Raw genomic sequence first — 12972 nt, 5'->3', positions numbered from 1 at the left:
CATTGATTTGAGTTTAACAGTCAGGTAGGACTTAGGAGCTTGACCTATCAGCCCCAGAAAATTTGAAAACAAGCCCATCCATAATCAGGCATCTCTGAAAGCGTATTGGGCTGGCCTGGCCCGCCCACTATTCAGTAAAACTTGCCATTAATTAATGGGTTCAACTATGATATGGGAAAGATATGATATCTGAATAACTTCTGATCAGTCAATTAGAATCATAAACGTGATAGTCAATCAGGTGTTATTTATAAAAATTTATGGGTGGGTTTTGATTGGTCAAAACTCTTTTTATACCATATCTTTCCTGCATCATAGATTTTCCCTTAATTGCAGGGTCAATCTGGACATAAAAGTGTCTTTTGGGGAGGCAGCAACTCCTGGCATTCCGATGTGGGTCCCTAGATGGAAAGCCCAAAAGTTATGTTTGATGAAAATCCTAAAACTAAAAGCCAGCAAATGACTCAGTGGAGCGACTCTGCCATTGAGCTACTTTGAATAGCTTATTCGGAACTCATATGAGCAGTTCAACCAAAGGTGAAGCCCTCCCAAATGAATACAGTGAAACTCTTGGAGGTAGGGTGTCAATGGATCGGTTTTGGCTTGAACCCGTCCAAATCAAAATCAATTTGGACGGATTGGACAGACCAATAAGACACTGAATTGGAATTCATCTATAATGAATTTATATTGGATTGGGTTGGACTGAGCCAATATATGATCCATTAATAGAAGATAAAAATATAGGTGTCAATGAACCAGGTTTGAATTAGAATTAATCTAAATTAAAACAATTTTGAACAGATTAAACAGTCCAAACATTGAATTGGACCAACCCAAAATGGTCCAAAATATTAATTGGATTGGATTAGATCTGATCCACTTGTAATGAATTCATATTGGACTAGATCAGATTGGACGAAATCCAGTCCAATTGTCACCCCTACTTAGAGGGTGTGGTTTGGGGCCTTTGGGCACATCCCAATATGACAAAGGGTCACATATAAATGATTAAATTCAGTGAAACTCTTTTCTTTTCCTTTTTCCCCTGTTGAGCAGAGTATCAATTCATTTATATTTTACAGTGTCAGCATAGCTATCATCTATCAAACTAAGATAGTTAACATATGAAAGTCTTTTTCTCTATTTACCAAAAAAAAATCAAAGTAATATAGTTTTTTTTTTTTGTAAAAATTAGTTTGATATTTAGGGTTGGTTATGTAGGACCCACGTAAGATATATAAAATTTGCTTATCGAATTGTATATAACTCTAAATATTAAAGTTACACTTTTCTCCTCTTTTAATATCTATATATTTTCTTCACCCACGAAACCAGGTTTACTTTAAAAAAAAAGATCTCATAATTTTAGTTATATTTGTATTGATCAAGGGAAATCAAATTTGTTATGACCATGAAAAATTCGAACACATATATACTTATAAAGAGTGTATTTTTGATACCTTTATTTTAACGAGAATATGATTATAAATAGGGATGGCAATTTACACATGTGAACGATAGGGGTGAGCAAGAAAAATTGAAACTGAATCAGTTTAGTTTCGGTTTGGAATTTAAAAAAAAAAAACAAAGATACCAATTCGGTGTCAGTTAACCAATATAGAAAACCGACAATTAACCAAACTGATCAGTATATATATGTTTCTATATATTTTGTGTATATTATGAATATTATGTATATTATATATATAGATATATATTATAAATTAATAAATATGCATTATATATAAATATATACTATATTATTTATTTATTTAAAATATATATTTTATATATTCTTAGTTTTTATTATATATTTATATATTCTAAATATAAAAATATTAAAAAAACGATAAACCAAACCGATGATTAACCAAACCAGTCAATTGGTTAACCAATTGGCTTCAGTTCGGTTTTTGTTACATATTTTCCAAAAACTGATAACCCCGATTCGGTTTCAAAAATAGACTCACGGTTCAATTAATTGAAATTTTTTATATTTATTAATATTGCTTTTCTTGTTTATTGCATATATATAACATGAAATTAGGTGCAAATTATAGACCCAACCACCAACCCAACCGGCCCCACCCCTCAAATGGAGGAGGATAGGTTGTGGAGGTTTTTTCATTTCCATGTGCGAGGAGAGGTTTGGATTATGAAAATCCAACCTGCAATGGATTTGGGGGAGGTTAGGGGTTGGGAAGTTTGGGGAGGTGGGAATGCTCTATAATTTACAAAACCCTCCCTAAAGCCATCCTATTGCCATCCCTAATTATAAAATAGGGCATGCATGGCAGAAAATATGGCACTTATAAAATCAATGGACTAGAATTTATTTAGTATAAAGGGGTTTTGAATAAAAATACATTTATGTATGCTTTGTTTGGATAAACTTGTACTTTTGAGCTTTGGACCATGTGAATCAAGAAGTTCTTTCAGAGTTTTTGTATGTTTTTTCTCTCATTTGAACAAAAATACATTTATGTATGCTCTGTTTGGATAAACTTATACTTTTGAGCTTTGTAAACTTTGCACCACTTTCCTCCTATCTTAATTATCTCTCATATAAAATGAGGGCCACATCATTTTACTTCCTACCTCACTTTCAAACAAATAACCCTTCTCTTGTTGAGTACAGATTGGCACCCCACAAAGCGCACCCCACACGTGTCCCACATACGCATCTCAGCATAGAGTTCAGATCTGCTCCTCACACTAACCTCACAGCATTCCCATGTGAATTCTCCTCCCACATCCATTCTCTTGCATATAATGCGGGACCACACTATTTATTTTTCATAAAAAAACAATATAAGGTCAAATCTGATGCAAAAGTAAAATAGAATATACACTCAACCTATTTGCACTAGTGTGCATTTACACCATTGCAAATCTGGTGGAAATGAAATTTTTACCGCAACCAAATGCAGCCTTTAAATTAAGCTTCATACAAAGTTTGGACTTTATAATGAAAATAATAAAATCACATCTACATTAGAAGTTTAGGATGTAAATTCTCCTCTTAGGCCCCGTTCTCTTTTCGGTAAATTATTTATTTGAGTAAATGCACTTATTCTAGTAAGTGTTTCTCAAGAAAGATTTACCCACGTAAGTGCATTTACCCATATTTTTTTATTTCCCAGGTAAACAAGGCAATGACCACTTTAGCCATAAAAAATCAATATTAAAAGGGGCATTTTTGTCCCATTCAAGTATTAGCAACTTTCCCCTAGGTGGAAAGTTATTTACCCACCTAGGAGATGGGTATCATTTACCTGGGTAAGTGATCAATAGGAAAATAAACTTTTCCTAATCTCCACATAAATTTAAAAAAAGAACATGGGTTTCTTGGTTAATGGGAATTACAATCCCATTGACCAACTTTCCCCCTCTCAAAATCCAAAAAAAGAACGCCCCCTTAAGAGTGGAATTGTATTTGATCTTGGTCAAGGTGTTCTAACTATAAAATGGTTAGGACAACAGGAAATTGGACCGTGGAGACTTACCCACTTCTTAACAGAGGCAAGAGATCTATTGTCTCCTACGAATGTTTCTCTGTACTGGATTCCAAGGGAGCTAAATGCCATTGCAGATGGATTAACAAAATTAGGTGTCATTCTGGAGTCCTTGTATTATGACAAAACTCCTCCTGTGTAATTCTCAAGGGTCTGACCCCTATTATGTATTTGCATACTTTCTTGTGTACCCTTCTCTCCTTTTGATGAAATCGGTTAACTTCTTTCAAAAAAAGGTGTTCTAACTAGATTTGATCGGAACATGTTGAAGTCTATAGACTCAAAATAAATAACGTTAGAGCATGAGTTATCGTTGAACAAGTCCGACAGGACTGGCTGATCAAAAAAGTCAGATAGGTGTAGGATTACAAATCCGTGTTAAGTATTGAATCAAAGTTTGCACTCAGGTTGGAAATGGCAAAAACACTTGGAGTGCATTTGGAAATGATGCAAATGGAGTGTAAATCTCGGTCCAGGGTAAATTTGCATTCTGGTTCACTTTTGCTTGTGTTTGGCAACATTATATTTATGCATTAACAAATGACATAAAACACATTTTCCAATGCATATTTACATTGATAATAAGATGTAAAAGTACATCAATAAAAAATAAATAAATTTTCATTCAAATGGGCTTTTGATAAAAAAAAAAAGATATGATTTATTAGAATTTGTATTTGCATTCATTATAATTAAAAGTCTGTTTGAAAAGAAGATAAATTTGTCAATGCAAAATTAACTCAACCTTACAATTTATATAAACCGTTTTACACTCTACATATTTACATCATATTTAAAAAAGATGTCTGTTTTAGTGGTTTTTGAAGAAGAAGCGATTCTTAACTAACACAATGGCTGGATTACTTTTAGTTGGTGTAAATTAGTGGAAATGCAGTTGCCCTATAGATGACACACTGACACTCTTTGTTCAATGTTGATATGATCGAGTACATTTACACTGCACCTGTTATTGTCTAATTGGTTAAAGGCGCGATAGCCGATAAAGACATATAGATGGGTATAAGGGGCCATTTGATAACAGCTGAACTAGCTGTGAACTGAATGATTTAAGGAGGTTGAGCTTCTTCATGGCAGGAGATGAAGTTGGTCTGATTACTATACACCCTTGAATGTTTGGTATTATCAAAGGAGAAAACTTTATCTGTTTGATTGTTAGGAGCCAACAGCCTAGGTTGTTGAGGAGCCTCATGTGCATAACACGTTCAGCCTTTGCCTTTTTGGTTAAAAGGGTAATTGCTCTTTTACTCCACGACTATGAAACGTCTCGTATAAAAGAAGCTACTTAACAGTGGATCTACGACATTTGATCAATGGAGTTAAGCATTATCATAACAATAACTTAGTCATAATATTGGAGTAGTTAAAACAATAAAAATGGGATTAAGATATTTTCACTCTAGAAAGAAAATAAGCGTTGTAAAGCACTGAGCCAAAGGTCTCACCCAAAGGGGAAAATGCATCAACAAATTGATCAAGTGCATCCTTCAAGAATGAATAGAGATAGAAGAAAGGATTCTACTTGGGTTGTCTCCACCATTTCCTCTTTCACAGTCCATCAACCTGCTCCAACTCCAAATTGGAAAAGAAAATAGATGGTTTAGACTATTTGCAATGACACCTTCAGTTATGATAACTGGGGTAGTGCTTGTCTTTATATTGAAAGAAAACACAAAGGGTACAGGATCATGTATTTCTCATTATTTCATTTCAGTTTTAGATTTTAATAGGAGTGGCAGTGGGGTGGGGCAGGGCCAGTTTTGCATGCCCAATCCTTGATCCTGAACTCAAATACCTCGTCCTGTCCCCACCCCTAAACCCCACCAAGGCTAGAAATCCCAACTCTATCCTCATTCCTATAAAAAACATAAATCCCTAAATTTATCGTGCACGCCCCAGCCATTCCTATTTGTAAACTTATTTTTATTTTATATTTTTTAAACTACCAAAGACTATATTATATCATGTAATGTAATATAACTGAGGCAGGTTTGGAGCTAGGGCTGGGGTGAACAAATATCATCCCCAGTCCCTAGAGTTTTTTAGTTTCCCCAAAACCCACCCTGACCAGGGCAAGGTGGGAGGGAGCCGCACGGGAATGGATCACATTGCCACATTAAGTGGGTCCTGCAACGCATCTTTTTAAACCTTTTCAAATGTCAGCCCACACTACTGACTTTCTACATTGATCCGGCTCAATCCTCAACGGCGCAGGCCAAAGTATCCCATTTATCAAACAACCTCTAAAAAAGTTTTTATTGATGAGTGCGGTCATATGGATGAAACCTATTATATTGCTTGGGACTTGGGATACCTCATGATATTGCTAAATTAATTTGATTGGATGGCTTTAGTTGAATGAATGTAGTTAGGGTGGATGACGAAATGTTTGAATGAATGGTATTTTGTATATATGCGCCACAAACCAAAACCATGGCCAGATACTGATAGTTTTATTCGCTCAAGTGCTGAGGACTGTTACGCCAACTGATCATCGTTTTATTCTACTTAATTAGTTACTAGCTAGCTAGTTAGGTTGAGATATCTAATTATGGCAAATTAGACCCGGATGGTTATAATATGGAATATTGGAACCATCCTCATTAGAAATCAAATCATCAACAATTTATCATCATATCTTCTCAACAGGGTAAATTTGTTGGGGAATGGTAAGGTGACACATTATTCAGCATTTTGGGCCCATGTTGCAAGATTTCAACCTCCACTTTTGTGGTGTAGCCAGACACAGCCTATGGGACTGTAATTAATCACAGAAGAGTAGAACACTACTTCTGTGTCAAACACAAAAGCGCCTTGTGTTTCAAAGGCTTGGTGTCACGAGGTCGGTAAGAGTTGTCAACAAATTCAGCACTTTGGATGGTTTTCCTTTTTTTTTCTTTCCTTTCCTTTTCTTCATTAGTACATAATACATCTTCAACCCCCCCAACGAAATCTGTACAGTAACTTTTATAAAATAATTTTCTAACTTTAATAAATTGCGAGGAAGAGGGGAGGGGAAAAGAGAAAAGTTAATCTTTTGTATCTAGAACCTGCTACGATTCTAAGGCCATAAAAAAAGCATCTAGATGCATCCAGATGTGACGAAAATGGTGCAATGAAGAAAAAGAAGAAAAGGTTGATTTTGATGTAATTAACATTCTTAGTTAAAAATCCCTTCTCTTTTTTTTTTGGGTATTGAAACGAAAAGGCATAACAAAATCCAGTTGGACGTGGCCAGTATACCTGATCAATTGGCCAAATTAGACAATTAATAATTAGTTGGTGTTGGTGTCAAGCTTCTCCTTTCATAACAAATCGCAGCTATCATACGAAAAGTTTTTTTTTAGTGTATATGATCGAATACTCAATAAAACAACAAAATAAGGTAATGTTATTAATCTTCCATTAGATGCATGGCATCCAAGAAACAGGACTCTTTATGTGATTTACATCTCATTCAGACCTGGCAAAGTAATCCAGCATCACCCTTCACCCACCACCTAAAAAAGTCGTCGGCGTCTCAGTCCGTAATCCGTGTCCCGCATCCTTTACAACCCACCAAAAGAATAGTAGGAGTAGAACCGACTTCCTCTCCCCAATCTCGCTCACCTTGTCGTAGAATACAGCATTAAAAGTTAACAGGAGAAGCTTCTCGGCAAGGAGGAGAAGTTGGAAGTGTTCAAGCAGCTAGCTTGTACACACATTCTAATCTTGGGAAAAAACTTCCCAGTCACCTGTTTTGAATCATGTTAATTTAAACCTTTTTTATTAATGAAGCTGTACGCTTGTACCTCTGTTCTCACCTCGAAGCCCAAACCAAGATCAGTTATATTTTGTCATAACCACAGTTGGGTCCAGCTTTAATTAGTTTTGATCAGGTCTACAATTTCTTCTCTCCCAAGGAGTAATGGCTTTAATAAATACGTCGGTTGGGTTTATTAGGTTTGTGACTGTGACTCCACTTTTTTCACTATTATATCAATATGCACCCATGACATTATCTCTTGTTCTTGCATACGGAGGTGTCCCGGGGCTGGGGCTGGAGTTTTATCGATCTTGTTAGGGGTGTAACTTGGGTGGGCCCAATTTCGAACTGGTCCAGCTAAAATTTTATATGGGATGGATTTAGATTTTCGATTTTCAAGTTGGGTTTAGGTTCAAGGAATCGGGTTTTTTTATTTTTTTGTTTAAGTCTAGCCCTTAGGTAGTTTGAATTCAGTCCGAGCCCAGTCCAACTATTCACATATTATATATAATTCTAAAGTAGGTTCATTGAACAAACCCAAACCGGGCTTGGGTTGCGAAAATTAGGTTTAATCTGGGCTTGAGCCTTAAGCCCAAATTTTAAGATCGAGCTCAGATTGACCATGAGTCCAATTCAACTCGCCCAACTTGCACCCCTATATATGACTTAGGTGTATAGGAGGGGGGACCAGATCCGGTAGGCAAATATAGTAAATATATTTAATGAACATTTGATAAATATTTTGACAACTATCAAAAGTGGATGCCAAAAAGACATAATATGGAAGAGTTTTGACGAATCAAAACACATCCATAAATTCTGATAAATAACACCCGATGGATTACATCATTTATAATACCCATTGATTGGTCCAAAAAATAAAAAATTAATTTCAGATATATCTTTCTGTCGAACCCATTTTAGGGATAGATTAGAAAAAAATTTTAAGTGCTCATTAAAGGTGCTTAAAATGTGATATGCCTACCTGATCCGAACGGGGCATATAAAGGGGATGGGGCCTCATAAATTGGACCACACCAGGTTTGTGAAGTGACGAGCTAGGCCCTCTGGCCTCTGCCCTCACAATCACATTCGGCGGTGCGGTGCGGTGCTTCCGATCATTCAACAGCACCGTCAAACATGTCTCCGACGTCATGATAAAGTGAGGAAGGAAGGATGTCTGGTGCACAAGCAAGTATACTATTTATTTTTCCGGCAAGAAAAATTTTAGTCCCTACTGTCCCAGATCCCAGTCCAGTAACAGTAGAAGGCACAACTTCATCCTATTATTAAATTAAAACCTGGGTGACTAAGAATTGACTAAAGCATCTTTACCCAATAAAAACCAAACCAAAATGACTAAACGACATATCAATGTGCCGACCAAGGACCAACTTAAACTGATGATAAACATGGAGAGTTGGGTAAGGCTGACGCCCGGGGGAGACGCATGCCTGATGTAAACACACCATATATAAAACCAGCTGCAACTGCTAGAAACTAGCTACGGCCGCGTTTTCATTCTGAGTACAATTAAATTACAATGTCACGTATCTGAGTTGGAGTTGACAGTTGAGGACGAGGGCGTGAAGTGTGTGTTCTCACATCTCTACCTACGATAAACATTAAATTACAGCTGAGAGAGATCCCTAATACACGATGGTCATGAACATGATTCTCTATGGATAAGGATGTAGCTAAGCTAGGAACAATTTGTGTGTAGCAAAGCAAATTAATCGGGAGTGGTGTGTGAATGTGATTGGTGAGTTAGCATCAACTAATAAATAATAATGAATGATGATATGGTTATATTTCTATTTTTATTAATAAAATTAGTTAGACGACTTCAATAGCTTTGGTATCATATTCATACAATGACTTTCCAAGTCTGGCCTGGACTTTTCTAACATGTCCAATTCCATTGGGTTGGTTTGTTTGTTTGTTTGTTTGTTTTGTGTATTCCTTGCACTTGCACCTACGATTACTGACTTTCTGCTTGGGCGAACCGCGAATGACCAAACGACGCTTATTAATGGAGAAATTCCACGCGCGTTTCCATTCAAATTAGAAATTACTGAATTAGTTCCCCACACGCAAAAAACGCTCACCTTGCTTTTTTAGTTCTTATCAGTTATATATACATATCATTCCCCTGGCCTTTGGTTGTATTGCTATTGTACAAGCCAAGCTTATTCCTGGGATTTGTCCAAGTTTACATGCTTCTTCATTATCCTTAGCAAGAGTAATTAAAATGTCGGTAATTAATTCAACTACACAAGAACCGGAAGTTACACTGCAAGTGAAGGACCCAACTTGCCTTGAACGAACCACTTTTAATTTCCAGATTATTTTGTACTACTAGATAGATTAGAAAGACCAGACCAGACCAGACCAGACCAGACCAGCTTCTTAATTCTTATCCACACCAGACCAGTCAAACATTACGCGGCCAACGCCTACACTACGCAACGCGGGTAGCCCGTCCCACTGGTGACTGGCCTCTCCATAACCCCTAAGCCTCCGCTACAACCAGCCAGTGACAGTGAGGCGGAGAGACCTTACCAAACTTAGCCAGTTGGCACCATCCAAACAACAAATATTTATTCACCGTCATCCAATCCGTCGACCATAATTAAAACGATTGGACACATAAAGATACACTTAAAAGTTAAAGCCGTCGCTCAGCAACATGGGCGACCGGACCGAGTCCACCTGGAGACTGAAGGCCCTGAACAGAGCTGGATGATCATCAGATCTAAGACCCAGCTAAGCACTTAGCAGCCTTGGTCCTTCCTTCACGCGATTACACCAAAAACACATGATATATATATATATATATGCACACTTAAGAAATTAGCTGGATATTGCTCAAGTTAATCACTTTGTGATGCTTCTCACGCGGCGGCTTCATTTTAGAGACTCCCTGGGGGCTGGGATAATTTACACCACATACACACATATATACTGTATTTGAAAGAAATACTTAATTTTAGAATAAATTAAATAAAAAAAAATTTGACCTTTCCAAACCAAGGGAGATTTTAGTCTTACAAAGAATGAAATTCTCTGTACAGAAACAATTTTTAACCCCACTAAAGATATTAAAAACTAAAAGAAATAACAAATAATGGGAGATCAAATCATCCATCTAATTTCTACTGATCTTGAGAACTAGTCTCGTCGGCCGGAATCAATAGACGCGGCTTCTTCATAGGCAGAGGACTCTCCACCTCTTCCTCGCCAAATATCTCGGATTTCTTTCCACCGACAGCGCCGTTGAATTCAGGCAAGGCCGGCAAATTCAGGTCGAAACCGCGGAGGCTGTGGCTCGGGGCAGCAGCGTCCGACGACAACGTGACACTGCTGTTGGTGTTACCACCATCGTAGTGACAGCGTTTGTGCCCACCCAAGGCTTGTCCGGTTGGAAAGGACTTGTGGCAAATAGAACACTCGTGGGTTCTTCCACCTGGATTGACTGTAGAGCTTGTAGTGGTGGTGGTGGTAGTGGAGGAGGAGGACTGGTCGTCGTTTCCAGTGAGCTTGCGGTGACTGGCCTTGTGCCCCCCAAGGGCTTGGTAGGAACCAAAGGCTTTGTTGCAGACGGTACACTTGTAATTGAGCTTCAACGCGGGCGGTGGGGGAGGAGGGGAGTGGATGCGGTGATTGGAGAGGGCACCGCCGCCGGAGATCGTAGCACCTGCACCGCCACGAGCGAGCATGATGAGGCAGAGAGCGAGATACTCTTCCTCGGTGGGTGGGTTCTCGAGACGAGGGCGCTTGGTCCGCTTGCGCTTGGCCCATGGCTCAAGACAGTGCAGGTCCATGTCGTCATAGTGGAGTGAAGGAGTTGCCGTTCTAGGTGAGTTGAGAGCTTCTAGAGCCATCTGATCTGGTCCTAGTCGAATTGCCAGACGAATTCAGAAGGATATACAGAGAGCAGAAAGCAGAGAGCAAAGGGAATTTTGGGGGATGGAGGAGGAGGAGGAGGAGGATGGGCAGTTGGTGTATTTGTTGAGTGTGAGAGTGAAGAGGGTGTAGTAGCCTTTTTAAGGAGTGGAAGTGGGGCTGCGTGTGGGACTGTGGGAGGAAGTTGCGTGTAGAGCGGTGGGAAGAATAGGAGGAGGGTACTGATCATATTAAAATAAATAAAAGGGGCGAAACTGCCAAAAGGAGATGGATGGATGCGATAACTCTCATTTTTGGAGTAGTTGAATTGTTGGAGAGTGAAGTCGGTCAACTCCAAGCTTCCAAGTGGAGTGGTGGAAGGGAGGTTGGAGCCTGGATGGGACTCCACTGTTAATATTTGAGTTATAGACTACTTCCATTCCATTTTCCAACTTCTTCCCCAAGTCAAAACAAACGCGCTCTTCTCCTTCAGTCCTTCTCCTCTCTGGTCCATTCTAACCTCCTCCCCACGCCGCCTTTGACAGCGGAGCAATGATTGGGTCATCCGCGGGTGGTATGACGTTGTCAAATAGATCCTCCTGGCGGATCAGAATGGTTGATAAATGCAATGACGTTTTTCTTAATATATACCATCTGTTTAATTCCGGACCAATCACATAGTTGGGACTTGGGAGTTCACAACCATTCTTCAACTATTAGATACACGTGGCTAATAATACGAGTATGTCATATGGGTGACTCAATCTTCCAACTTCCAAGTCGGATGGACTCTACATAGCGTGCTCACACATGCCCCACAGCACATCTCAACCCTATATTGCGAACATCTTACTACGGATCGAAGATGTTGATGTACATGTGGAGCCATTTCTGTGGGGAGCGGGGAGCCCATTTTGAACTCTCAATCCTCGTGTTATTAATCTTGGCCACTTCAGATTACATTCCTTCTGTGTATTGAAAACATCACCTGATGAAAATTATATTTACAGCATATATCAGTTGTACATTGAGAATATCTCTTGGACTTATTAATATTTATTGAAAATGTTTCTAATACAATACACGATGAGATGTGATTGTGAAATTGATTGTGAGGAGCGTTTTATGAGAAGAACTAGTGTATTCAGTTAATTCTTACTCCAAAGTCTAAACCACGAGTGACACTCGTGGGTGGGCTATGGGCTATGACACTTTCTTATATAGTTAAGCAACAATTTGGGTTCTCTTTCCCAACAAAACACGTCCCAACAATTTCAACATGATCTATTACACCACACATATGCATATCTTACTATGAGATGATCAGATTGGGATTCATCATATGTGAGATGTGCATTGTCAAATGATGATGTAAAATTTGCATCGACTTCCCACAGAGTATGCCCTACAGTGCACGGTGCGGAGTCAATCCAAGTTTCATTCAACCGAATCTCTACTTCGTTCCCACCTTTTTTTTCTTTTTCTTTTTTTTTATATAAAAACAAATTAATAATTAGGCCTCGTGTGTAAATTATCCCGAGAGGATGATGAGACTTCTGACTTTGATCCTGCTGCGACTGCGAGGCTTCGGTATTTTTAGGTTCGGTTGGCCCCCTAGGCTCTAGAAACTCATCCGGTCATGGTTTCAAACCTCCTGATCCTGGTTGTTACGAATTTTCTACACGTGTTATTTCCAGCAGAAAGCAGCACAACAGTAAAGACCACCGTGAAACGTAAGGGAAAATATCTAGAATTAGCGGTCCTGACGGATTTGGTTGCCACGTATACAAATAAAAGTATCATTTT

At 38.5% G+C, this 12972-nt stretch overlaps 1 protein-coding gene across 1 annotated transcript; it reads right to left on the bottom strand.

The window, feature by feature from the left end:
* Positions 1-10250: 10250 nt before the first annotated feature.
* On the bottom strand, positions 10251-11321 carry LOC104608146 (zinc finger protein ZAT10). The gene has a single exon (XM_010274041.3). The coding sequence runs from the start codon at positions 11163-11165 to the stop codon at positions 10437-10439; it is 729 nt and encodes a 242-aa protein (XP_010272343.1). The 5' UTR covers positions 11166-11321; the 3' UTR covers positions 10251-10436.
* Positions 11322-12972: the final 1651 nt, after the last annotated feature.

Source organism: Nelumbo nucifera, chromosome 5 (genome assembly GCF_055504915.1).
Source record: "Nelumbo nucifera cultivar China Antique chromosome 5, China Antique-T2T, whole genome shotgun sequence".
NCBI classification, from domain to species: Eukaryota; Viridiplantae; Streptophyta; class Magnoliopsida; order Proteales; family Nelumbonaceae; genus Nelumbo; species Nelumbo nucifera.
Note: the sequence above shows the minus strand (reverse complement) of the source record. Positions and strands in the feature narration are given on the sequence as shown.

Coding starts and splice junctions, on each gene's coding strand:
- LOC104608146 (XM_010274041.3), bottom strand. CDS start 11,165: ATGGCTCTAGAAGCTCTCAACTCACCTAGAACGGCAACTCCTTCACTC.